We start from the raw sequence: 23,179 nt of genomic DNA, 5'->3' as shown, positions 1-23,179 counted from the left end.
GGGGGCCTAGCCTTACTTCCCAGGAGGGATCAAGTTCAACCTTGTGCTCTGGATTAGGCCACCAGCAATTTTCTAGGCCTGAGCTTGTGTGTGTTACCCATTTGTATGAAGCGTTCCGCATTCTGATATTCAGTATTGGCTCTAGGAGGGACTGTCTACCCTGTGCTGTGCCCCTTTACAGACTTACCCTTCTCTGTGTTGTGCTGTGTTGTATGATGCACGTCCTAGCAAGTGGAGATCCCAACAAGGCCCTGGTCCTCTGGCCCCCTGGGCTCCCACAGACTTCCATAAGCAAACCACACCTCTTCAGGGTTCTGTGCCATTAGGCCATCTGGATGACACACTCCTTTTCCTTGCAAGTTTGAGGATCAGGAATGAGATGGTTATGGTGCACTCTTCAAAAGAAAATTGTTGTAAATACTTTGTATATGTGATAAATACGTTTTCCCTCAGTAGTACCAAATGAGAACTTGAGAAGGACTAAAGAAAGATGTTCAAATTTAGCATGTATTTTTTTTTTTTACTCTCAATGAATCTAATCTGATTCCCTTTTTTTTTTTTAGCCAGTACTATGGAATTTGATGATAATGCAGCTGTTCACAAACATTTCAATAAAAATGGAAAATAGACTCTTGAATACCATACTTTGGAGTTTGCATTTTTTGGTAGTGCAGCCTCAAGAGGATTTTTTTTAAGCCTGAGTATGGCAGCATCAGAGATATGTTCTAAGATCACTGACAGCCAAAATGGGAGAATGTCCAGAGAGACACCGGTGGGGAGGCTGCCATGGGTCCATGGAGAGACTAAGGGAGGGGGCTGTCAAACTCTGGCTGGGACCCACTCTTTTGACATCACAGCATGTACTTAAGACTCAGGGTGTGAATCTAGACGCTTAATTTACACCTGAGGCCTCAATTTCCTCATTTATAAAATGGGGATTAGCAAAAAAGGACCTACCTCAAAGGATAGTTTTAAGGATTAAGTAAAACATAAGATGTGTGCTTAGCTCTTCCTGGAACACAATGCATGCTCAGTAAAGGTTATCTAATTTATTTTATTTATTTTACAGAGAATTGAGAGGGCTTATGAAAAGAAAGAGTAAATTTTATGTTTCATCATCAAAAGTTGAGGAAGTATCTGTACATGCTTAATTTCTCTTAATGATTTAATATTGATGTGAAAGGTAATTATTTAAACTCTTTTTGAACATCTTTATTTTTAGCCTCGGCCAGAGCAGTCCCTAAACCAGCAGTATTAGCATCACCTGAGAACTTGTTAGAAATGCAAATTCTTGGGGCTCACTTCCCAACCTACTGAATCAGAAACTGTAGGGGTAGGACCCAGCAATCTTTGTTTTAACAAACCCACACATAATTCTGATTCACATCAAAATTTAAGAACCTCTGGCCTAGACCATCATCTTATTTTTTTATAAGAGCTTTATTGAGATATAATTCACACACCATACAATTCACCAAAAGTGTACACATTAGTGGTTTTCAGTATATGCATACCACAATCAATATTAGAACATTTTCATTACCCCCAAAAGAAATCCTGTATTAATCTGTGAGCATTCACTTCCAATTTTCCCCCAAACCTCCTAGCCCTAGGCATTTGTTCCTAGGTCTTTAACTTAGCATAATGGTTTTAGGTTCGTCCTTTTGTAGCACATGTTGGTACTTCATTCCTTTTATGGCTGAATAATACACCATAGTGTGGATATATCACATTATCCATCAACTGTTGGACATTTGGGTTTCCTCTTTTTGGCTATTGTGAATAATGCTGCTGTGAACATTCATGGACAAGTTTTGTATAGACATATTTTCATTTTTCTTGGATATATACCTAGGAGTGAAATGCTGAGTCATATGGTAACTATGTTTAACCTTTTAAGGAACTGCCAGACTATTTTCCAAAGTGGCTGCACCATTTTTCATTCCCACCGGAAATGTATGAGGGTTCCAGTTTCTCCAAATCCTCACCAACACTTGTAATTATATGCTAGACCACCTTTTGAGGTAATGAATTCTGTAAGCGTAATATCCTATGGCATTTCTTATTTTCCCTAAATTTAAATCATTAAACCTTTGAGAGATGCTCCTTAGTTGTCATTTCTGAGATTTGATACCAATTTCATGTTTATACTGTCCATTTTCTAATTTCATAAACTTCCAATAAATTATTTTTAGTTGCTTCCTAAGGAGAACTAAATATATGTATTTATTTATATATATGTTCTTTTAATAAAGAAACCTTTATGTGTTTTTGGTTAGTTTAATGAAGTCAGGGGCCATTTTTTTATCCCCTAAAATGTCTAGCCTAGTAATTGTTCAATAAAAGGGCCAAGGGCAAATTCCTCTTGGTCATGTGACTGAGTGGGTCCTTCCCAACATCTCTTTCCTTTTCTATATGCTATCTTGCTGCCTCACAAAATCATTAGACCCAGGAGCATTATCATGCTTGAAAGAACTTTGAAAAGTAAAGCTCTAATTAAATGTGACATTGTCAATAATGTAAGAAATTTTTTAATATAAATATTCCTTTGCTTTGTAAAACACATGCCATCAAAAGCAACTCATTTCCTTGACCTTTTTTTTTTTCAAGATTTATTTTATTCATCTGTTTGTTCCCACCTCTCCCCCACCCCTGTTTGCATTTGCTGTGTCTGTCTGTTGTGTGCTGGTCTTTTTTGTTACAGGAGGCACCAGAAACCCAACCTGGTACCTCCCTGCTTTGTTGTATCTCTCATTATGTTTTCCTCCATGTATCTCTTGTTGCGTCATCTTATTGCATCAGCTCACCACACCAGCCCATCATGTAGCTTGCTGTCTTGCTCACCTTCTTTAGGAGGCACAGGGAATCAAACAGACCTCCCATGTGGTAGGCGGGAGCTCAGTTGCTTGAGCCACCTGCTTCCCCTCTTTGGTTTCTGATTTATAAGTTCTAGGTAAAGAAATAGGGTTTACTAGGGTTGATTAGCCTATTTCACAGCTATTTTCTTTTCCAGAGGAATGGCTTCTTGTTGGAACCAAACAAGGACACCTTCTTCTCTACAGGATTCGGAAGGACGTTGGTGAGTAGTAAACTTTCAAGACCTGAGAAAGAGGTGGTTTTCAGCTTATAAAACTGTGAAGCGAGAGCTTCCTGGTCTATTCAGTGAGTGAGTGGAATGGGGGTAGAGAGTTGTGCAGTTGAGAAATAGGGAGAAATCTGTGAGAATATCCAGGGTTTTTTGTTTTTGTTTTTGTTTTCCCCTTCTTCAAATTGTATTCTCTTATCCCCATTCAGGAGGTGGGGCTGCATATTCCTCCCCTCATTACTTCCTAGAGACTCAATGCCAGTAAAGAAATATTGCTGATGAAAACACAAGTCCTGTGTAAAAAGTGTGACGGTAGAGAAAAAAAATTAAGAACCATTACTTGTTAACTTACGATGAGTAGACTTGGCAGTGAGAAGCCTTGGGTTTGAGTCCCAGCTTCACTTCCCCTTGCCATGTGACTAAGCAGGTCCTTTCCAACATCTCTTTCCTTTTCTATATGCTCTCTTGTCTGCCTCACAAAATTGTTGGACCCAGGTGCACTATCGTGCTTGAAAGAACTTTAAAATTAAAGCTCTAATTAAATGTGATGTTGTCAATAGTGATATAAGGTAACAGTTAAAATCTTTTGAAATTTACTCTGTTAAAAGAATATCTTCCATAGGTGGGGCGAAGTACCTCATTCCCTTTTCTAATTTTCTCTCTGTTCTCTTTTATGAAAAATTGATGTGCTTGGATATTATGCTCTAGAGACCTGAAGTTTATAGCAATCTGATGTTAATGCCAGAGTGGGTTAATAGGAGGGCGAAGCATGTGAAATTGCCATTATTTAACCATATTAGACCTACAAAAACAGTAATTTCATAGCTTTCAACCTACTATTTTAACTTTCTGTAGTGATTAGCTTAAAAGGTAAGAGTAGAGATAGAGCCCACTCTTTGGAACCTGGAGCAAGGGTAACATTGGGAAGAAAGAAAATCCTACTGGTGCAATAAGGAAAGAAGAAGGCACCCTAGTCGGGGTCTAGTGGTTGGGTAGGAAGAGAAACCAGAGAACAAAATAGAAGGTTTCTTTAATTTCAAAGTTTTTAACTTTCCTTTAAATCCGGGGTCAGCAAACTTGTTCTGAAAAGGGCCAAAAGTAAATAGTTTAGGCTTTGTGGGCCATAGGATCTCTGTCTCAACTACTCAGTTATGTCCTATCAAGAAAGCAGCCATAGACAGTGTGTAAATGAATGAGTATGACTGTGTTCCAATAAAGCTCTAGTTACAAAAACACACAACACAGAGAAGGCTGGATTTGGCCTGTGGGCAGTAGTTTACTGGTCTCTGCTTAAAAATTTTTCTTCTCAGTGCCAGATTATTTGCATTCTGTGACATCTACCCAATGTATAGTTTAAAAGTTAACTTTGCCTTGGGTTTTATTTGGTATTCAACAACCGGTTTTTGGCTGTATTATGGACTCGGATACAGGGCAGGACAGGGAGATAAATGACCATTATATTCTTTACCCTATTCTTTACCCCTAATAGTTGAGAATCAGTTCTTTGTGCCATCAAATAATTAAATACTACAAGTAAAGTGTGTACTGTATCTTTTCTATGAAGTGGTGATGAATTGAAAACAATACTTTCAACACAGTATAGACTCCTGGTAATCTTAGTGTTAATCTGATTTAGAACCCTGATGATAACTGTCGCTTGATCTGTGTTCAGTTCACCTTGTGACTTTTGACAAGTTTGTTAAATTTTTCTGGGCCTTGGTTTCCCCATAGGTAAACTTGATTAGCTGTACTAATTTTAGACTATTAGGAAATCAGACTCTGACATTTGGAACTTCACTTCAAGAAACTTCACTTCTTCCTGTACCCTTAGAGAGCAGTTCAGTTCTAGCTCAGTCGTGGCCTGATATGGGCCAGAAATAGACCTGGGTCTCTGTGAATCTGCTCTAGATCTAATTGAGTTTTCAAATTTGAGATATTCCAAACCTAGATAGGGTTGTGACTGGACTGAGGAAAGGGAGGTGTTGGTAAGGTATCAGGAAAAGACTGGGATTTAGGGGACCTGGTTTCAGATCTGAGCCATCTCCCTTGATCTCAAAAAATGTTCCTAGGTCTCATTAAATTCACATCTTAAACAAAGTGGTTAGATTGCTTAATGTCTAAGGCCCTAACAACTCTAGGTTTATATCAGTGGTGGAGTGACCCTTGAGCAGTTCTCCAAGTTCAGCATCACTGGGGGCCCCAAGATCCTTTAAGAGGAAACACAAGGTCAAAACTAAATTTACAAAAACACTGAAAGGTTATATGTTTTTTCACTGTATTGACATTTGCATTGATGGTATAAAAGTAATGGTGGTTAAAACTGCTTCCCCCTAAGCATAAATCAAGGCAGGGATTCCAAATTGTACTAGTAGTCATTGTGTTATTCTCTGCTGTGCACTCAAGGTGTGATTTTTTTTAAAGCCAGTTTCATATAAGAATGTTTATAGTGATGCAGTAAAAATTATTAATTTTCTTAAGCCTTGACCCTTGATAACACATTTTTAATAATCGCTGTGAGATAATGGGAATTATACACAAAGCACTTCTGCTTTGTAACCAGGTACAAAGTATGAGGTCTCTGGGAAAAGCACTGGTATGATTGATTGAGTTACAGGCCGAACTAGCCATGTTTTTCATGAAACCCATTTTTACTTGAATGACTAACAGACAAGCTGTAGTTTTTGAGACTTGGGTATTTGGTATACGATTTCTCAAAAATGAACAAAGGAAGCATATCCTTTCAAAGGAAAAAAAATTGGCTAATGATAAAGTTAGAGTTTTCAGGAAAAATTAGAATTGCAGAAAACTTGTGTCCATCCCTATGAGTTAGACAGCTTTTCAGTACTTAGAGATTTTTCTGAAGAATTGGGGATGATGATAATGAGGTTTTTAAAGAAAATATTCTAGAATAAAATGTACTAACATTTGGAAAATCTGCATAACTCAGAGAACCAATATTTTCCAGATGACCAATGCGTGAAGTTTCTAAATCATGCATAAGTAAAAGAGCCACCCAAAGTACAAGGTAGACTGTTGGATTTTAATGTAACAGACTCTGAAAAGTTCATTGATAGGTTTCAGATTCTATAATGGAAGAAACTCCACTTGTCAAGTTTTGGTATAGTATCAAAGAAGAAGATCCACAATTATCTGAAAAAACTATTAAACTATTACTCCCTTTTCCAACTGTATATACCTGTGTGAGAACAGACTTTTGTCATATACTTCACCTAAAATAAAGTTATCTCAGCAGATTGAATGCAGACCTCTCAAGCTGCCTTCTATTAAGCCAGCCATAGAAGAGACTCACAAAAATGTAAAGCAATGGCATTCTTCTCATTAATTTTTTTGAAAAATAATTTTCATTAAAATATATTATTTATACTAATATATAAGGACTTTAATTACTCTTATTTTTAAATGATGTAATAAATACATATTTTTTAAACATCTCTATTTTAATTTCTAATATGGTAAATATTGATAGCTATAAAAGTTATTTGGATTGTTAATAATTTTTAAGATTATAAAGGGTTCTAAGACCAAAAAATTTGAAAATTTCCACTCTAGATAATTGTGCTTATAAATAGAAGTGGTAGATACAATGAATAAAGCCCTTTTGAAACAAAGAACTCTTTATCAGGCAGGAAGTGGCTGAATTATTTTTTCTTATTGTGAATGTGAAATATAACAGCAGAATATCAGGGTATGTTTCTCAATCTCCCCTTTAATATTCATTTTCTCTGCTGAGGGACACACGGAGAAAGTGACTAGCTTTGGTGGCATGTGACCTTACAGCTGCCTCAGAACCTCCACCAACTTCCGGGGGTCAGAGACAGCCAGCTCTGGGGAGCAACGCATGGTCAACAGTCTGATTGAGGGCTCAGGGAGCTGAGAGGCAGATAACAGGGAGGGGGATCCGAGCATGGCTTTAGAGTGAGCTCTGAGCTTGCTTCTAGACTCTGTGTTTCACTGGTTCCTGACTGCTTGACACACTGGTTCCCTCAAACATGAAATTTGAATAATAATACCTACTTCTTGGGGTAGTCATAAGAGTTATGAAATATATATACACACACACTTGGGCATGTGTGTGTGTATTTAAAACTTAAAACCTACACCTAGTTATTGCTTAGTTAAATGATAACTGCTGCAATTATTATGATAATTATTCCTTTTTTGGCTCTTAGTGACTTGATATTGAGTGAGTATTTTTGTCATCCCCCGTGAGGCTGGATTATTAGATTTCCACATGTTTTTATGATCTATAACTTTTTCCCCCTTTTTTGCAACAGTGCCAGCAGATGTAGCATCACCTGAAGGTGGCAGTAAGTGTAGCTGTATTAAATTGCTTTAGCTCTGGGGATGGTTTTGAGTGTCTGCTCTTTCCCATGATGCAGTACATAGGGTAGCTGCCGGGATTTAGTTGGTCTAGATCTAAGGATGCTTTGGGCTGGGTTTCATTGCTTGGGCTTTTATGTTTGACTATTACTTTTTATACTCTTTCCTCTGAGACAGTTTGCCAAGGTACTGTTTTTGGGGGGATAAGGTCTTTAGGCTCACAAGTACCTTGCAGCTTGAGTAAACCTCTGTGATGTGGTCCTTTTTGCTGATGCCAAGTAAAGGTGCATGGAACCCTCTGCTCTAACATTGGAGTTGAAAGCAACTTACTGTGCTCAGTAAAGGCAGTTGGCTATTGATCTCTGACTTCTAGTCGTTTGGGAATTTTTAAAGATCCATGTAGGAAAGCAAGATGGAACAGCATTTTTTATTGTAGTTGGTTTTGTATGTATCCCTGTGTTTCAAACTATGAGTGTTTATTTCTTTTTCATAGGTTGCAACAGGTTTGAAGTGACACTAGAGAAATCCAATAAGAACTTCTCCAAAAAAATTCAGCAGGTAGGCAGTGATGGTGGCCACTATAAGAAAAATTGACTTATGAGATCCTGACAAAGCCAGAACTTTGGTAATGCTGTTTATTAGCACTTTAAGTGCTCTGCTCTCTGCACTTCCAGTTATGCTCTTAAATCTCTTTATACATCATATACCTGATCACAAGCAGAGCTGAGACTGCACATAAAAGTAACTCAGATCCCTGTCATTGGTATAGGCTCTTCAGTTCCCTTACAGAACTGTAGTTAATGAACTTTGGCTAAATCTTGTTAGAAATGTTTAATTGGGTCTAATGATTTGTTGTTTTCCAGATCCATGTGGTTTCCCAGTTTAAGATTCTGGTCAGCTTGTTAGGTAAGAAAAGGATATGTGTTTGTATTTCATGTTTCAAAAAACAAAAGCTGTGTCCTAATTATCCCTTTTATAGTTAATTGAACTTTAGTTACTTATCAAAGAGCTGACATGTTCTGTAGTAGATATGGCAGGATACACAGGTCATTATTATTTTGCTTTGCTAGAAAGGAAATCCTTGCATGGGTTTATATGGAGGCTTACTTGTTTCACGTTGGAGGCTTCTGCCTAATCAAGTATTGCATCATATATTTTCCAGACTTGAGAAAGACAGGGTATACGAGTGTTTTGAAAGTGAAAGAAAAGCTTTTTTACTCATGCCAGTCCAAATTTCTAATGAACACAGTATTGAAGTTTGGAAGACCGAGTGACTTTTTCAGTGCTTTTGAGTTTGTAATAGACCAAAATGAGCCATTGTTATTGGTGGATCTGAAGGTACATCTTCAACAGACATTTGCCATTTGGTTTGTCCTGATGTTACACCATTTTTGGCCTATTCTAAAGAACTATGATGATTTGTAGTGATGCTTTACTTTCCTCCAAACAGAAAATAATATTTATGTCCATGACCTGTTGACATTTCAACAAATCACTACCGTTTCCAAGGCAAAGGGAGCATCACTGTTCACATGTGACCTCCAGGTAAGTGTAGGCAAGATGAAATATGACTTTGAGCTTTCATCAGCACATTGTTTCTTACATCATTCCTACCATTTGATGGAAATAATGCCATTGATAACGCAACCCTAGCAGAGACTTCAAACAGAATATTTGAATAGAAACTCGCTCCAGTGTGGGGTCTGAAATTGAAACTTTTGCCTTCTCTGTGTGTGTACTGACCACCAGTGTGACCTAGAGCACCAAGCATCTGCATGGCAGGAGACAGCTAACAAAGGGTAAAAAAAAACACTTGCCATAAACAGACCAGTAGTAAGAACCCAAGACTTTAATAACAGTATTGCGAACATAATGTTAAGACATTGAGTTGACTCTTATTCAAAACGTATGACTGTGATCTTTGCCCTTAGGAAGTTTTTATTATTTGGAAAAGACATCTCTTGTTTCTGCCAGTTCATCCTTACATTCTTCGAAGTCTGCCTTACCCCTACCCTCGTCTCTGATCCCTTCTAACATTTATGGTCTACATGGGACACTACATTGTTTTATACTTATGCATCTTCTTCCCCCTCACTCCTTTAAAGAGCTGAGCATGGGGCTGCTGTCACTGAAATATGCTGATCCTTGACCCAACATGTATAACAGCCATTAGCAAGAAAGAGTTAAGGGGGGAAAAAAGGTGGAGGCAGTTATGGGGGAGAAGGTCTGCTCCAAGATTTTCCTCTCTGAATTGTGAAAGTCCACATAGTTCATTGGTTCTGGGCTCTGTGGCTGACAGCCATTGGGGAGAATGGTGTTCTTCTGCTCAGCTTTCCCAGCATTGTAACTTTCTGTCACAGAGGGTTTTCATGTTAGTCGCCATTTACAGGTAGAAAATTGCTGATTTAGCTGTAATTCCATTATGGAGTCATTGTGTGCTTATTCTCATTTGCTCTGGATGTCTCTTCCCAGCACACAGAGACTGGTGAGGAGGTGTTACGGATGTGTGTGGCAGTGAAAAAGAAGCTACAGCTTTATTTCTGGAAGGACAGGGAATTTCATGAATTGCAGGTAAAAGGCCAATGTTTCCTGGTCCTTGGGTTGGGGTGGAAGTGGCTACTCTAGTTGACCCACAGCTTGAGAGACTTCTTGTTCAGTTCTAGTCAAGTTCAGGATCCCAGTCTTGTAGGTCTCCCCAGATGAATATTCATGAGAGCTTAGGCATGGCCTCTTGTCTGAGTCTTGTGGCCTCTGGAGGCAGGGATAATACAAGTCTGTCATTTCCATTCAGATTGGTTTTATTTCCACATGGCCTTACATCATTTCCTTGTTGTACCTTGTCCAACTTATGGATGACGTGTGTATCTTTATTATGGATGGTTTCCTAGCCTTGTGCTTGGAGATTTGTGTTCTAAATACAGTGAAGGTGATTTTGCAGAATGGGATGGAAAGGCATGATTTTTTTTTTCTTTTAACATCTTTCCAATTGAACTCTTGCTCTCTTTTATCAGGGGGACTTTAGTGTACCAGATGTGCCTAAGTCCATGGCATGGTGTGAAAATTCTATCTGTGTGGGTTTCAAGAGAGACTACTACCTAATAAGGGTAAGACCTTATTATTTTGCATATATTGTCAGTGTACCAGGAGGAAAAGCTGATGATGAGTATACTGTGGGGAGATGATTATATGCTTATGAACTGTAGGTCAAGAGACTGCCTTAAATAGAGTCCTTTGACATAAAAAATTTTGCCTTTGGGTGTTTTCTTATTGTTCATACTTTCAGGACTCTCAACTTTTTCCACAAATAAGATGTCCATTTAACTCAGCCAGCCAGGCAGAATCAACTCTCACTTCCCTACAGAATGGGTTTATCTACATCATGTATCTAATTATTGGGATAGATTTAACTCTGAGCTTCTTGCCTCTGTCCAAAAGCATCAGCATGGTCTGCTGCCTGGCACCTCCAGTGCTCAGGAGTTATAAACTAATTTTTTAATATTAACTTACAAATTTTTGGGTCTTCAGGTTTCCTGCTTCCAAGATCCTTAGTTTATTTGTTTCAAAAAATTGCTTTTACTACTTTCATTTTTTAATTTCAAAAGTCACCTGTGTTATTATATAAAATAAGAAAATATAGATAAGAAGAATAAAGGAAGTATAACCACTCACAGTTGTCCCCACTCAGAGATAACTACTGTTAATGTTTTACAATATGGGCTTCCACCTAATTTTCAAAAATATTATGTTATACACGTTGTTTCATAACCTGTTTTTCTCTTAATGTAAGTGGTAGTTACTTTCTGTGATGTTATTTTCTCCAGGGTGCAGACTATATATAGAAACGGTTGCTGTATCACTCACTGATTTCCTAGGATAATCTAAGTCTCTTAGCTCCACACCCCTCTTACAATCCAGATGTGGTCTTTCACCCCACCTTCCCAGCCACTGTGTGAACTCGTCATTGTTCATCTAAGCAGTATATTTGTTCCATATTTTTGTTGTTGGAATATCTTAGTTCGTCAGCATCAGAGTTAAAGACTATCAGCTTCAGAGTCATAAACTCCTAAAGGAGTCTCTGGTATGCAACTAACTGAATAGCATTTGGGATATAGGTGATAGAAGAGGTTTGCAGGGGGCGGTGGGGAGCCGAAACCAAAAGTGGGAGTAGGGCTGTCATTCCTCTGACAACTGTGGATGTTGTCATCTCCTTCTCCGGGGGTGGAGTCTTCTGAGGATGGGAAATCTTGCATTAGAAACAGGGTTTTTTTGTTGGCTTTTTAAAAAATTTATACTCAGTAAAATGCATTCTTGACGTATGGCTCTGAGTGGTATACCTTCCATCATAATCAGATTCAGAGCAGTTCCATCACCCAAAAAACCTCTGGTAAACACTGAATTGTTCTTCATCACTTTTAGTTTTGCCTTTTCCAGAATATCATATAAATGGAAACGTACAGTATGAAGTCTTTTGAGACTGGCTTTTTTCACTTAGTATAATGCATTGGAGATTCATCTAAGTTGTGTGTGTCAATAGTTTATTCTTTTTATGGCTTAGTAGTATTCCATGGTGTGGATACTTCACTGTATATTTATCCATTGGATTGTTTCCAGTTTTTAGCAATCATAAATAAGGCTGCTATACACATTCAGGATTTTGTGTATATATGTTTTTATTACTCTTGGAAAAATGCTTAGAAACAGCATTGCTGTGTCCTATGGTAAATGTATATTTAACTATAAGAAACCATCAGCCAACAAGCAAAATGGCTGTGGCATTTTGCATTCCCACCAGCAGTGTATGAAAATTCCATTTGTTCTGCATCCTTACCTACACTTGGCATTGCCACTTGACAGGGTAGATGCGTTTCTCTGTGTTAGAGAAAAAGAACTGGTTCTGCTTCATGGTGATAAATTGTGTCATAACAAACTATAACATTTCCTTACGCTGCATAAGGAATATTGTTGGCTTCTCTCACTTTTGCATTTTATCTGAATTTTTTCCAGTCTGTGTTCATATGACTCTGGACAGGGTATGCCAGCTAACTCATTTTGTGTCTTCCTGTAGGTGGATGGAAAGGGCTCCATCAAAGAGCTCTTTCCAACGGGAAAACAGCTAGAGCCCTTAGTTGCACCTCTGGCAGATGGAAAAGTGGCCGTGGGTCAGGATGATCTCACCGTGGTGCTCAATGAGGAGGGGATCTGCACACAGAAATGTGCCCTGAACTGGACAGACATACCTGTTGCCATGGGTGAGGAGCCAGCAGTAGCTGCTGTTTCCCACTTGGAGCTGGGGTGGTGTGCCATCCCTGAAGAATGACGTCCCTTTCATTAGCTTTAGAAGTCTGTGGGTTGGGGTGTATCATTCACTGTCAGTTCTTCTCCTTATAAGTAGCTGTGTACTTTAGGATCATTAAAAACTGGGTATTGGGAAGTGGCTGTGGCTCAAGCAGTTGAGCTCCCATTTACCATATGGAGGACCTGGGTTCAATCCCAGGGACTTCCTGGTTAAAAAAAGAAAGAAAACAGGCTTCCCAGACCTGTGGGGGGGCATGCAGAGACATGGGCCCTGATGCGGCAAAGTAACACACCAAAAAGATGATGATGTAACCAGTTTAAAAAAACAACAACTGGATATTCTGTTTTTGTAGGAAGTTTTGCCCCAGAGAGAAAAAATGGGTGTTTTAGGAAGTGATTACTGGTAGTTTTACTTTAGTTTTCTTCTTCCCCTACCTTCTTTTTATTGTTTTATTGTATCCTGGGCCAAATAGGCCATATTCGGAAATTAATGAAAGTACCTTGTTTATTCCTATAATACACATACCTTAGTAACAGAGGGTTTTTGTTTTAAGATTTATTTTATTTATTTCTTTTCCCTTCCCCCCTGTTTTCTGCTCTCTGTGTCCATTCACTGTGTTTTCTTCTGCGTCTGCTTGCATTATCCGGCCACACTGGGAAACAGCATCTCTTTTTTGTTGTGTCATCTTGCTGCATCAGCTCTCTGTGTGTGCGGCGCCACTCCTGGGCGAGCTGCGCTTTTTTCACGTGGGGCGGCTCTCCCTGCGGGATGAACTTGCGCGTGGGGCACCTCTATGCGGAGGTGCCCCTGCGTAGCACGGTACTCCTTGGGCCAGTTCACCACACGGGTCAGGAGGCCCCTGGGGATCGAACCCTGGACCCTCCGTATAGTAGATAGATGCTCTATCAGTTGAGCCACATCTACTTCCCACAAAGGGTTTTTAAAGAAGTTACTGCTGCTGTTGTTGTTTTTATAGCTCAGAGTCACAGATTGCTCTTAGGTGTTTCTATTCGGATGGCTGCCTCAAGCGCCCACATCTCTGCACTGATCGTGCCTGGAAGTCCATGACTGGCCACCCTTGCAGGAATTCATTTTCAGTCAGAAGAGTGAACATAATTAAAATAGCTACTGCTGAGGATTGCGGGGCACAACTGTACTTACTGTTTTCAAGGACTCTAGCAGAGGAGACAAGGACTACATTTTGGCTAAAGGGATAAAATAAAGCACTGCTGAAGTTTGGGTGTTTGGTTTTTTTGTTTTTTTTTTCTCTCCCCTTCCCCGCCCCCCCTAGTTACCTGCTCTCTGTGTTTCCATTCGCTGTGTGTTCTGTCCAATATTATTCTTGTCAGTGGCACCAAGAATCTGTGTCTCTTTCTGTTGCGTCATCTTGCTGCATCAGCTCTCCATGTGTGCTGTGCCACTCCTGGGCAGGCTGCACTTTTTTCACACTAGGCGGCTCTCCTTACGGGGCACACTCCTTGCACGTGGGGCTCCCCTACATGGGGGACACCCCTGCGTAGCACGGCACTCCTTGCGTGCATCAGCACTGCACATGGGCCAGTTCCACACGGGTCAAGGAGGCCCTAGGTTTGAACCCTGGGCCTCCTGTGTGGTAGGTGGATGCTCTGTCAGTTGAGCCAAATCTGCTTCCCAAGTTTGGATGTTAAATTGCATCAGCTGAGGTTCAGTAGTTCATAGAAAGAGAAGTTCACTGTTTCAGTGAGAAATGAGAAATTTTTGAGTAAGATTGGCCTAGGCCAGGCAGGAATTTCAGGATCTGGCCCCTTCATCCTAGGCAGAAAGAACAGCTTGGATAATGAGTTAAGTGTGGAAGCCATGCTGGTTCATAAGAGGACCTTAAGGAGCCTGACCTGGCTAAAAGCTTTGCCAGTACCCAGGTACCTTCTGCTGTTGTACTTGTTGTTGCCCTTTTTCCCTTTTCTCCCCAGCAACCTGCTGCCTGTAAGATAAGACCCCATTCAGCGGTGCTTGCTCTGTGAAGTCTTCTGACCCACGGGAGAATTGGCTGCTTTCCCCTTGGTCCTCCCATACCCCTTCTAGGGATCTCTGTATGGGCCTTGCCTGCCACACTGAGCTCTGCTGAGCTATCTGTCTTCTCTGTCCATGGAAGAGCTCCTTGAGGTCTCAACTCATGTCTTGACCCACTTTGAATTCTTACTACATCATGCAGTGTCTGAAACATCATAGCCATTTAGTAAATGCCTACTGAATGAAAGAATTAGTATGAGCAGCAGCCATTTATTCTGTGCTTGCTGCATATCATCTGCTCTGACGGGTTTTAAGGATATAAAGAGATCCAGACCATCTCTATGATCTAGATCTGAACTTATGAGAAGATGTAAAAACCAGGATGGGTTTCTATTATAGATTACCTTTTATTATTATTATTAAATAAGACCTTTTAAATGGGCCAAATTAAAAAAGAGAGAAATTTCAGATATTTATACACGTTAACAATAAGGAAAATTGTACTAACTTTTCAAAATGAGGCCAACCAAAAAAAGGGAAGGGAGGAAAGAAGGAGGGGAGGAAGGAAGGGAAAAAGTAGAGAACAATATGCTTTTTTTTTTTTTTAAATTTTTTGGTAGATGATAAACATCAACATAATATGACAATATCATTCAAATCAGTGGAAATGCTACTTAGACCTTAGTTTCCTCATTTCTGAGTCCCCTTCTAGCTTTCATATTTTATTGCAGTATTTATTTAGAGTGTAAATTACAAATATAATATGAAAAACATTTTATCAGAGAATAGATAATTAAGAAATTCAAAGCAAATTAACTTCACTAAGACTATTTTTATGAACATATTCTTTGAGATTGAATTTCTGTATGATAATTATACCATTTAGTGGTTCATTTTTTACTAGTTCTTGATATAATATGGAATACAGTCATAGAAAATATTTGTTATTTTGAAGTTGGTGAAATTATATATAATGTATTATATAAAAAGTAACTTTTTCAGAGCTCATTGTAAAGTATATCCTTATTCAGTCTTATTCTGAGTTTTCTAATTTAAATGATTTTCTTTTGTGTTGCTTATTTTCTAAATTCCCTCCATATGGGTTAAAGTCTCCTTCATCATACAATCTCTCAAAGAAAGGGAGACTTTCCTTGCAAGGATTTTATAGTTCTGTCAATTCTGCTTTTCACATACTGGCTTCCTTCGTACTTTTATGGGATTATTCTGCTTCACCCAGCATTCTAAACTTTAGATTGTCATGTTCCTGTCAGAAATTACGGTGAGCAAGAGAGGATGTGGTGAATGTTTTCAAAAGTTAGAAGAAAGAACGGGAAAAAGTGTTGTAACCCAGGAATTTAGACAGGCTCTTTCCTAAAACGGGTAAACTTTGGATCATGGATATTTGAGTGAAAGTGTTTTTTTCATTTGTGTGTAATAGAGGAAAACAGTATAAGACTCACGGCAAGTATCAGATAGGAAATGACTACACTGAGAATTCCATCCAGCCGCTTTCTTTGTGAACAGTTATGCATCATTTAGATTTTGTATCTTTTCCCTATGAAAATCTCAAGCAGAAGAAAATTCACTAGAAATATGAGTTCTTTCTCTTAGTATAATGTTAGGGATAAAAAAAATGCAAGAAGAGGTGAAATAACCATGTTCTTTTGCTGTTGGATTGTCAGGAAACAGCTGCAGTTGGCCTTTTCTGGCCTAGCTTTGTTATAGATGAGAAAGGAGTAAGGGAAGTTTTCACCCAGTAATTTGGGGGAAACAGAGAATGAGATCAGATAACTCTCAGCAAAGCTGGATGCACCCTTATTGGACAAGAGACTTCTCTTAGTATCACTCAGGCAAAGCAATTTCTATCACAGTGTAGGATCTTCGCTTAGTGCTTGACAAGTAGATTTTTTGGGGAATCCCATTTAAACGCAACTTAAAATTAAACACTCCATGAACCCAAAGCTTTAGACCAGAACTGCATTACAACATGCTCTCTTTTGCACAGAGCACCAGCCTCCCTACATCATTGCAGTGTTGCCTCGATATGTAGAGATCCGAACATTTGAGCCGAGACTTCTGGTCCAGAGCATTGAATTGCAGAGGCCCCGTTTCATTACCTCAGGAGGGTACGGAATTTCTTTTTTTACTACCGTTGCCATATTTTCCAAAGCCTGTGTTTCTTTGCTAATATTCTTACTTCCACCTCCAGATCAAACATTATCTACGTGGCCAGCAATCATTTTGTTTGGAGACTCATTCCTGTCCCCATGGCAACCCAAATCCAACAGCTTCTCCAGGACAAACAGTTTGAATTGGCTCTCCAGCTGGCAGTAAGTCTTGTTCCTGAGGTTTAGGTGTGAATTTGCCTTTCTCAGTGTTCTTGAAAGAAGGTAATTTTGGTTTAGATGTTCATAATTTAGTTTAGACTAGTAGAGTTAGCACAGAGCTGAAAGTCAAAGTGCTTGAATTCAGGGTCTGATTCTGCCACAGAATATCTTATGTAGCTCTTAAGTCATTTCACTTTTCAGTTTGCCTAACTGTCAAATATAGAATGAATGCCATTTATAATAAGAGTACCTCGTAGAATTAATGGGAGAATAAAACAATTTAATAGATATGGTATAGTCTTGAAAAATTAAAAACAACACAGACATTAAAGTATGGTAACCGTCATAAATTAAGACTAGAGCCCAGTTGAATGCAATAACTAGAGGGCCTCTCAAATTCAATGGTAGGCTCCTGTGTTTGGATAAATAGAACTTCTGTGGATATGTTGAAATCTCCTCAAGCTGTTGCATTCAACAAGACTACCACCTTATGTTTTTTATTGTTACTTTCCTTTAATGTTTGCATGGGATATTGTTCACAGCAAAGTAGTGGTCATGCGCTTGTTCCAATGATGCCTCCATTGCCAAAAAACTTTTGGTGGTTGAATTCAGAGCCTGTATATTTCTTTTGAACATCCTCAGTGATGATTATTGTCATCCATTGAGAGTGGATTTGATTTCAGGAAACAACCAAAAGTCATTCTGCACCTAACCTAGTCATTAAACTGGGCAGTGCTAATTGTGGTAAAAGAAGTTGTTTTTATGAAGATTGTATTAGTGAAACTTAATTTCTAGTGCAGCTTGTAAATTGTTTCTGAAAGGGAAGTGGTAACCACATTTTAAAAATAAATACTGAAATAGTCACTGATTGTGGCTACTTTTGAAGAGCAGCATTTATTTTGAATATGTAAGTTCTGAATTTAAAACAAAAATCTAGTCTTAAGAGTTAAACATGTTCAATATCCCATAAAGATGATTTCTTCCTTGGGGCATTTAATTTCAGCCCCTTACTATTCTTTGCTCCCCCCTCATGTGTTGTCCTGTATTACTGCATTTTCATTTTTTGAATGAATTCCCACCAGCCACTGTTCTTCCCAAGAACAATGACTTCTGTCTACCTGAATGCTCCTCCCACCCATCCTTCTGCCTTCCCATCCAGGTACAACTATTACCCTGAATTTTGTTATTATCACTCTCTTAATTTTTTTTTTGTACAAAAAGGGTATCATGTCATATGTAGCTTTTTTTGTGTTTGTTTTTCTTAACAGGGAGGCCTTGTGTTTTTTTCCGGGTCTTCCTGCTTCACGTTAATCTTCAGTAGAGAAGAGTAATGGGTGGCCTTTTTCCTTCTCTTTTCTAGGCTTATGATTGCTATGTGCCCTGCCTTTCTTATGACAAAAGAAGGCTGACATCATCTTAGCTCTCAAGGAACTGGCCTTTTGTTTAAATAGATAAAAGAATATACTGAAATGTAAAGGGCAATTTCATTCTAAACTCTGATACTGACAAAATGTAGCACAAAATGTTAGAGAAGGGACAGTCCACCACGGGCTGATATGGGTGTCCTGAGGATAGGAATCTTGAGTAAGCCCTTTAAGGCAAGGAAGATTAGGACCAGGAGCAGGAAACGGGAGAGCTTTCAGGCCTAGGTGAAGAACATGAGAAAGTTAAAGACGTAAAAACAAAAGTGGTGTATTTGAAGCCCATCCTGACAAGGTAGAAGGGGTGGCTTGAATGTCTTAGAAATAAGCTTGTTGAGGAGGCTGACATCAGGTTATAGAATCCTTTAAGGAACAAGCAGGAGACTTTAGACCGGATGCAGCCACATGTTGATGATGGTCTGGACCAGGATGGTAGCAGCAGAAAATAAAAGGAAGCAAGGGGGAAATTGAGAGACATTTTGAAAAAGGAAATTAAATTAGTTAAAGGAGATAATAGGAGAACAAAAGGTTATTAGGAAGAAGCAAAGGTAATCATCACAGCTACCGTTTTTTTTTAGCTTTTACTGTGAACAGGACCTTTGCCAAATTGTGCCAGTTATGCAAATGTCTTTCATTCTTTGAGCATGCCATGCTCACTGTCATTTTAAGACCTTGGACAAGTGCTGTTGTATTGGCCTGGATCACACTTTCCTCTTCCCCTCCCATCTCTCACCTGCCCTGCTTCATCAGCCTAACTCTCATCTGTCTCCCCTGATGCATCATGCCGACTGGACTGGGTACACCTACCATGTGCTTCTGTCATCACTCTTGCTCTGTTCTGTTCTGTTGTTTTTAAACAAAACTAGATTTTGCGATTTCCCCCATTTTTTTCCATTAATGTCTTTTTTCTATTCCAAGATCAAATCCAGGTTATCACATTGCATTTAGCTGCCTTGTCTCCTTAGTGTCCTCTAGTCTGTGACAGTTCCTTAGTCTTTTGGTTTCTCATGACCCGTGCAGTTTTGAGGAGTTCTGGTCAGGTACTTTGTAGAAACCCTTTTGTATTTTACTTGCATAGTACTTGTCAGTCTTAGAGTTAGACTGAGAACCCTGTGAAGGCAGATACTGTGTGACTGTCTTGTTCACTTTGACGTTTGTAGCTCCAGGACATTATCTGACACTGAGTCGGAAGTGAATAAATGTGTGTGTTGAGTGAGCGAGCCCTTTACCTATTCTACTCTCTCCCTAGGAAATGAAAGATGATTCTGACAGTGAAAAGCAGCAACAGATCCATCACATCAAAAACTTGTATGCCTTCAACCTCTTCTGCCAGAAACGTTTTGATGAGTCCATGCAGGTCTTTGCCAAGCTTGGCACAGGTAACAAGTGGGTGAGCCTTGGGATAAAGGGGCTGATGAGGGGAGAGGGAACTGGAAAGGACAGGGAGAAATGATGCCAGACATCAAAGAATTGGAAAAGATAGCTCTCATCAAAGCCGATCCTCATATCCTGTTGGTGGTTACATATTTATGATCATTCTTATTGATCTGGTCTCACTGATAAATGTGGACTTCCAGTTATCCAGGATGATTTACCCTCTACATTAGGAGAAAGATAACAACATTCAATTCAACAAATGTTTATCAATCATCTAGTATTTATTGAATGCTGCTTTAGGCAATCTCCATGACCTCAGCACAGTTGGATTAAACAGTAGGTGAATTTTGAGAGGCAGTCCAGAGCAGTGCCTTGAAAACCTTCCTTTTCTCAGTGTCCTAAAATCTCTAGACATTAGAACCTGGTGATGAGGAGTAGGACCCTGGAGTCCAGCTGACCTCAGGCAACATTATTCAGCCTCTCTGAGCTTCAGTTTTCTCCTCTGTGAAATAGAAAAAATAGTAATGCCCACCTCTTGGCATTGTGAAGATTTTGCAAGGTGGTTAAAATAGTGTGTGGCACTTGATAAATGCTATGTAAGTGTTTTCTATTATTAAACTTTTCATTTCTATATATTCCATTTTTGCTAAATGTAGGTTAATTTATATATACTCAGTTTGACTCTATCATATTGTTTATCTTTCTCTTTGCTCCTATTTTCTTTGTCTTCTTTCCACCTTCCCTCAACCTTGGTCAGTGATGAACTGGGATAACCTCCTGTATCATTTAAGGTTCTTGGTTATAAGCATGGAGACCAGTTCAGGACAGTTTAAGCAGAAATGTTTTATTGGATTATTATGGGGATGGCAGATAGAGGGGTTCACAAAATTGATGGGAGACCAGGCTCAGGAATGGATAGGGGGAAGTGTACATGGCTCAACTGATAAAAAGTCCGCCTACCATATGGAAGGTCCAGGGTTCGATCCCCAGGGCCTCCTGACCCATATGGTGAGCTGGTTCACACGCAGTGCTGCCACGTGCAAGGAGTGCCATGCCATGCGGGGGTGCCCCCACGTAGAGGAGCCCCATGCGCAAGGAGTGCACCCCACAAGGAGAGCCACCCCATGTGAAAAAAGTGCAGCCCGCCCAGGAATAGCACCGCACACATGGAGAGCTGACACAGCAAAATGATGCAGCAAAAAAGAGATACAGTTCCCCAGTGCCTCCTGATAAAACAAGTGGACACAGAAGAACATTCAGCGAATGGACACAGATTGCAGATAATGGGGGGGGAGGGGCGGGGAGGGAGTGAAATTAATGGGAAAAAAAAGGACTGGATAGGAACCAGGGAAGCTCTGGAGGACCTCCAAGCAGGAAGAAGGAAGCTGAACAGTAATCTCTTTGTAGCCAGGACAGGCTGGGTGGTCCTCCACTAGCACAGTCAATTCCTTAGCTGTTGCCACCATCACCTCCCTTAGTGTTGTATCCTCAGTGACACTTACCCCCTACCTGCTTATATTAGCTATCTAATGCTACGTAACAAATCACCCCAAAATTTAGTGACTTAAAATAACAATAGTCACCTGTTATTTCTCTTGGTATCTGTTGGGAAGGACTGGGCTTGGCAGTTCTTGCTTAGCATCTCTCATGTGGTTGACGTTGTAGATTGGCTGCGCTACCATCATCTGAAGTCTTGCCTGGGATAGAGGATCTGCTTCCAAGGTGGCTCACTGTCATGGCTGACAATTGATGTCGGCTCTTACCTGGAAGCCTCAGTTCTTGTCCAAGAGGGCCTCTTTACAGGACTTCTGGGTATCCACATACTTAACCACTGGCTTTTCCTAGAGCCATCCAAGAGACATAAGGAGAAGACTCAATTCTTTGTATGACTATCATTTCTGTAGTATTCTGTTGATTGATGCATTTAGAAGGGTCCTGCCCAGTTCAAGGTAAGGGAACACAGATCTCATGATGGCGGAGCATCAGTATACATAAGAGAAGCATGTAAGATGGGAGATATATTGGCATGGCCATTTTTGGAAAATACAATCAGGTGTACTGCTTGTCATCCTTGCATTACTTTTTCAGGATCAAAGGGATCCGATTGGCCTGGATTAGGTCATAGTCCCAGGCCCAGACTATACTGAGGGTGGGGAAAGAGGTTCTGGCTCCCCTCTGCTTCTGAAGGCAAAGGTAGATGCCTAGAGCTGCTTTCCACTGAGAGTATGCACGGTGTGGAAGAGGGAGTGCCCTGAAAGGAAGTAGGTTGCTTTTAAGAAAGGGGATGGACATGCAACAGCCTCAAATCATCAAATGCATAAATGTCTCCCATCCTTCCTCTGAATGAACTCAATTGGGGCAGCTCTTTGGGAAGACACTGGAGTAGTGAGCTAGAACTGCTATAGTAACTTCACCCTTTTTCCATGTACTAACCATACCTGGACCCCAATCCTAAGACTTTAAAGTTAGTCATACTGCAGCTACTACCTTATAATCATTTATTCATTCTACAAATTTCTGCTGAACGCTTAGAGGATACAAGAATACTCTGCTGGGCCTCAAGCAAGAAAATCAGATGGGAATTCTATTTTCAAAGAACTGTGTAGTAGAGAAGATAAAGCACAATCAGACCTTTTCCAGCAGTTGGAGAAGATGTGTGCTGGCGGCGATCTTGTCTAGGGGGGCAGCTAGCTATTGCAGGACTCTCAGGCAGCTCCTCCATTGACTAACTTCAGTCTAAGTTCTGGTCCTCAGGACCTGAAGTCTAGATGTGGATATTCTTAGTAACACCCAAAGATCATCAGACTACTAGTGACAGGATGAGCCTGACCAGAAGCTCGTGAGACCAATAAGTTAACAGAAGGGTCCTTTATTTATTTAAAGTAGAAAGGATAGATTCTTTTCCAAGCACCAGAATATTCATGCATGGGACCCAGGCACCTTGTTTATCTGTTTTGAGGTACAGGCATTATACAATGCCTGGTATGTGGTCCTGCAAAACCTTATATTCTATGACATTTGCTCACAAAAGATAACGGGGCTTATGGGAAAAATAAAGTTGAAGCAGACCACTCAAAACCTATGCAACTTTATAAGTAGAGCGCTGTTTTAATTTCCTTGGCTGCTCAAGCAAATACTGTGTTCAGCTTAAACATTGGGAATTTCTTTCCTCATGATTTTGAGATTAGGAAAAAAGTCCAAATCAAGATATCATCAAGGTGATGCTTTTGCCCCAAAATCTGTGGCATTCTGGGGCTGGTTGCTGGAAATACTTAGTCCTTAGCTTGCCATAGGCAAGGCACATGGCATAGTCTTTTGGTCTCTCCCTTGTCTGTTTCCTCTG

The 23,179-nt window shown here is 39.8% G+C and overlaps 1 protein-coding gene across 6 annotated transcripts in view; it reads left to right on the top strand.

Moving 5' to 3' along the window:
* VPS39 (VPS39 subunit of HOPS complex) overlaps nt 1-23,179 on the top strand; it is a 47,243-nt gene that overhangs the window by 6,072 nt on the left and 17,992 nt on the right. For 3 of the 6 annotated variants that reach the window (XR_011648413.1, XM_058293999.2, XM_058294001.2), the window contains exons 2-12: nt 3,014-3,079; nt 7,381-7,413; nt 7,920-7,984; nt 8,290-8,332; nt 8,877-8,971; nt 9,899-9,997; nt 10,438-10,530; nt 12,492-12,675; nt 16,717-16,837; nt 16,921-17,041; nt 19,709-19,838. Coding sequence is in view for 4 of the 6 variants with exons in the window: in XM_058293999.2 (XP_058149982.1) it covers nt 3,014-3,079; nt 7,381-7,413; nt 7,920-7,984; nt 8,290-8,332; nt 8,877-8,971; nt 9,899-9,997; nt 10,438-10,530; nt 12,492-12,675; nt 16,717-16,837; nt 16,921-17,041; nt 19,709-19,838 (1,050 nt within the window). In the remaining 2 variants the exon portion in view is untranslated. The remainder of the gene's footprint in view (nt 1-3,013; nt 3,080-7,380; nt 7,414-7,919; nt 7,985-8,289; nt 8,333-8,876; nt 8,972-9,898; nt 9,998-10,437; nt 10,531-12,491; nt 12,676-16,716; nt 16,838-16,920; nt 17,042-19,708; nt 19,839-23,179) is intronic. The other 3 variants (XR_011648414.1, XM_058294000.2, XM_058294002.2) reach the window with 1 other exon arrangement.

Source organism: Dasypus novemcinctus, chromosome 3 (assembly GCF_030445035.2).
Source record: "Dasypus novemcinctus isolate mDasNov1 chromosome 3, mDasNov1.1.hap2, whole genome shotgun sequence".
Taxonomy (NCBI): domain Eukaryota; kingdom Metazoa; phylum Chordata; class Mammalia; order Cingulata; family Dasypodidae; genus Dasypus; species Dasypus novemcinctus.
This window is presented reverse-complemented; position numbering and strand designations above follow the sequence as displayed.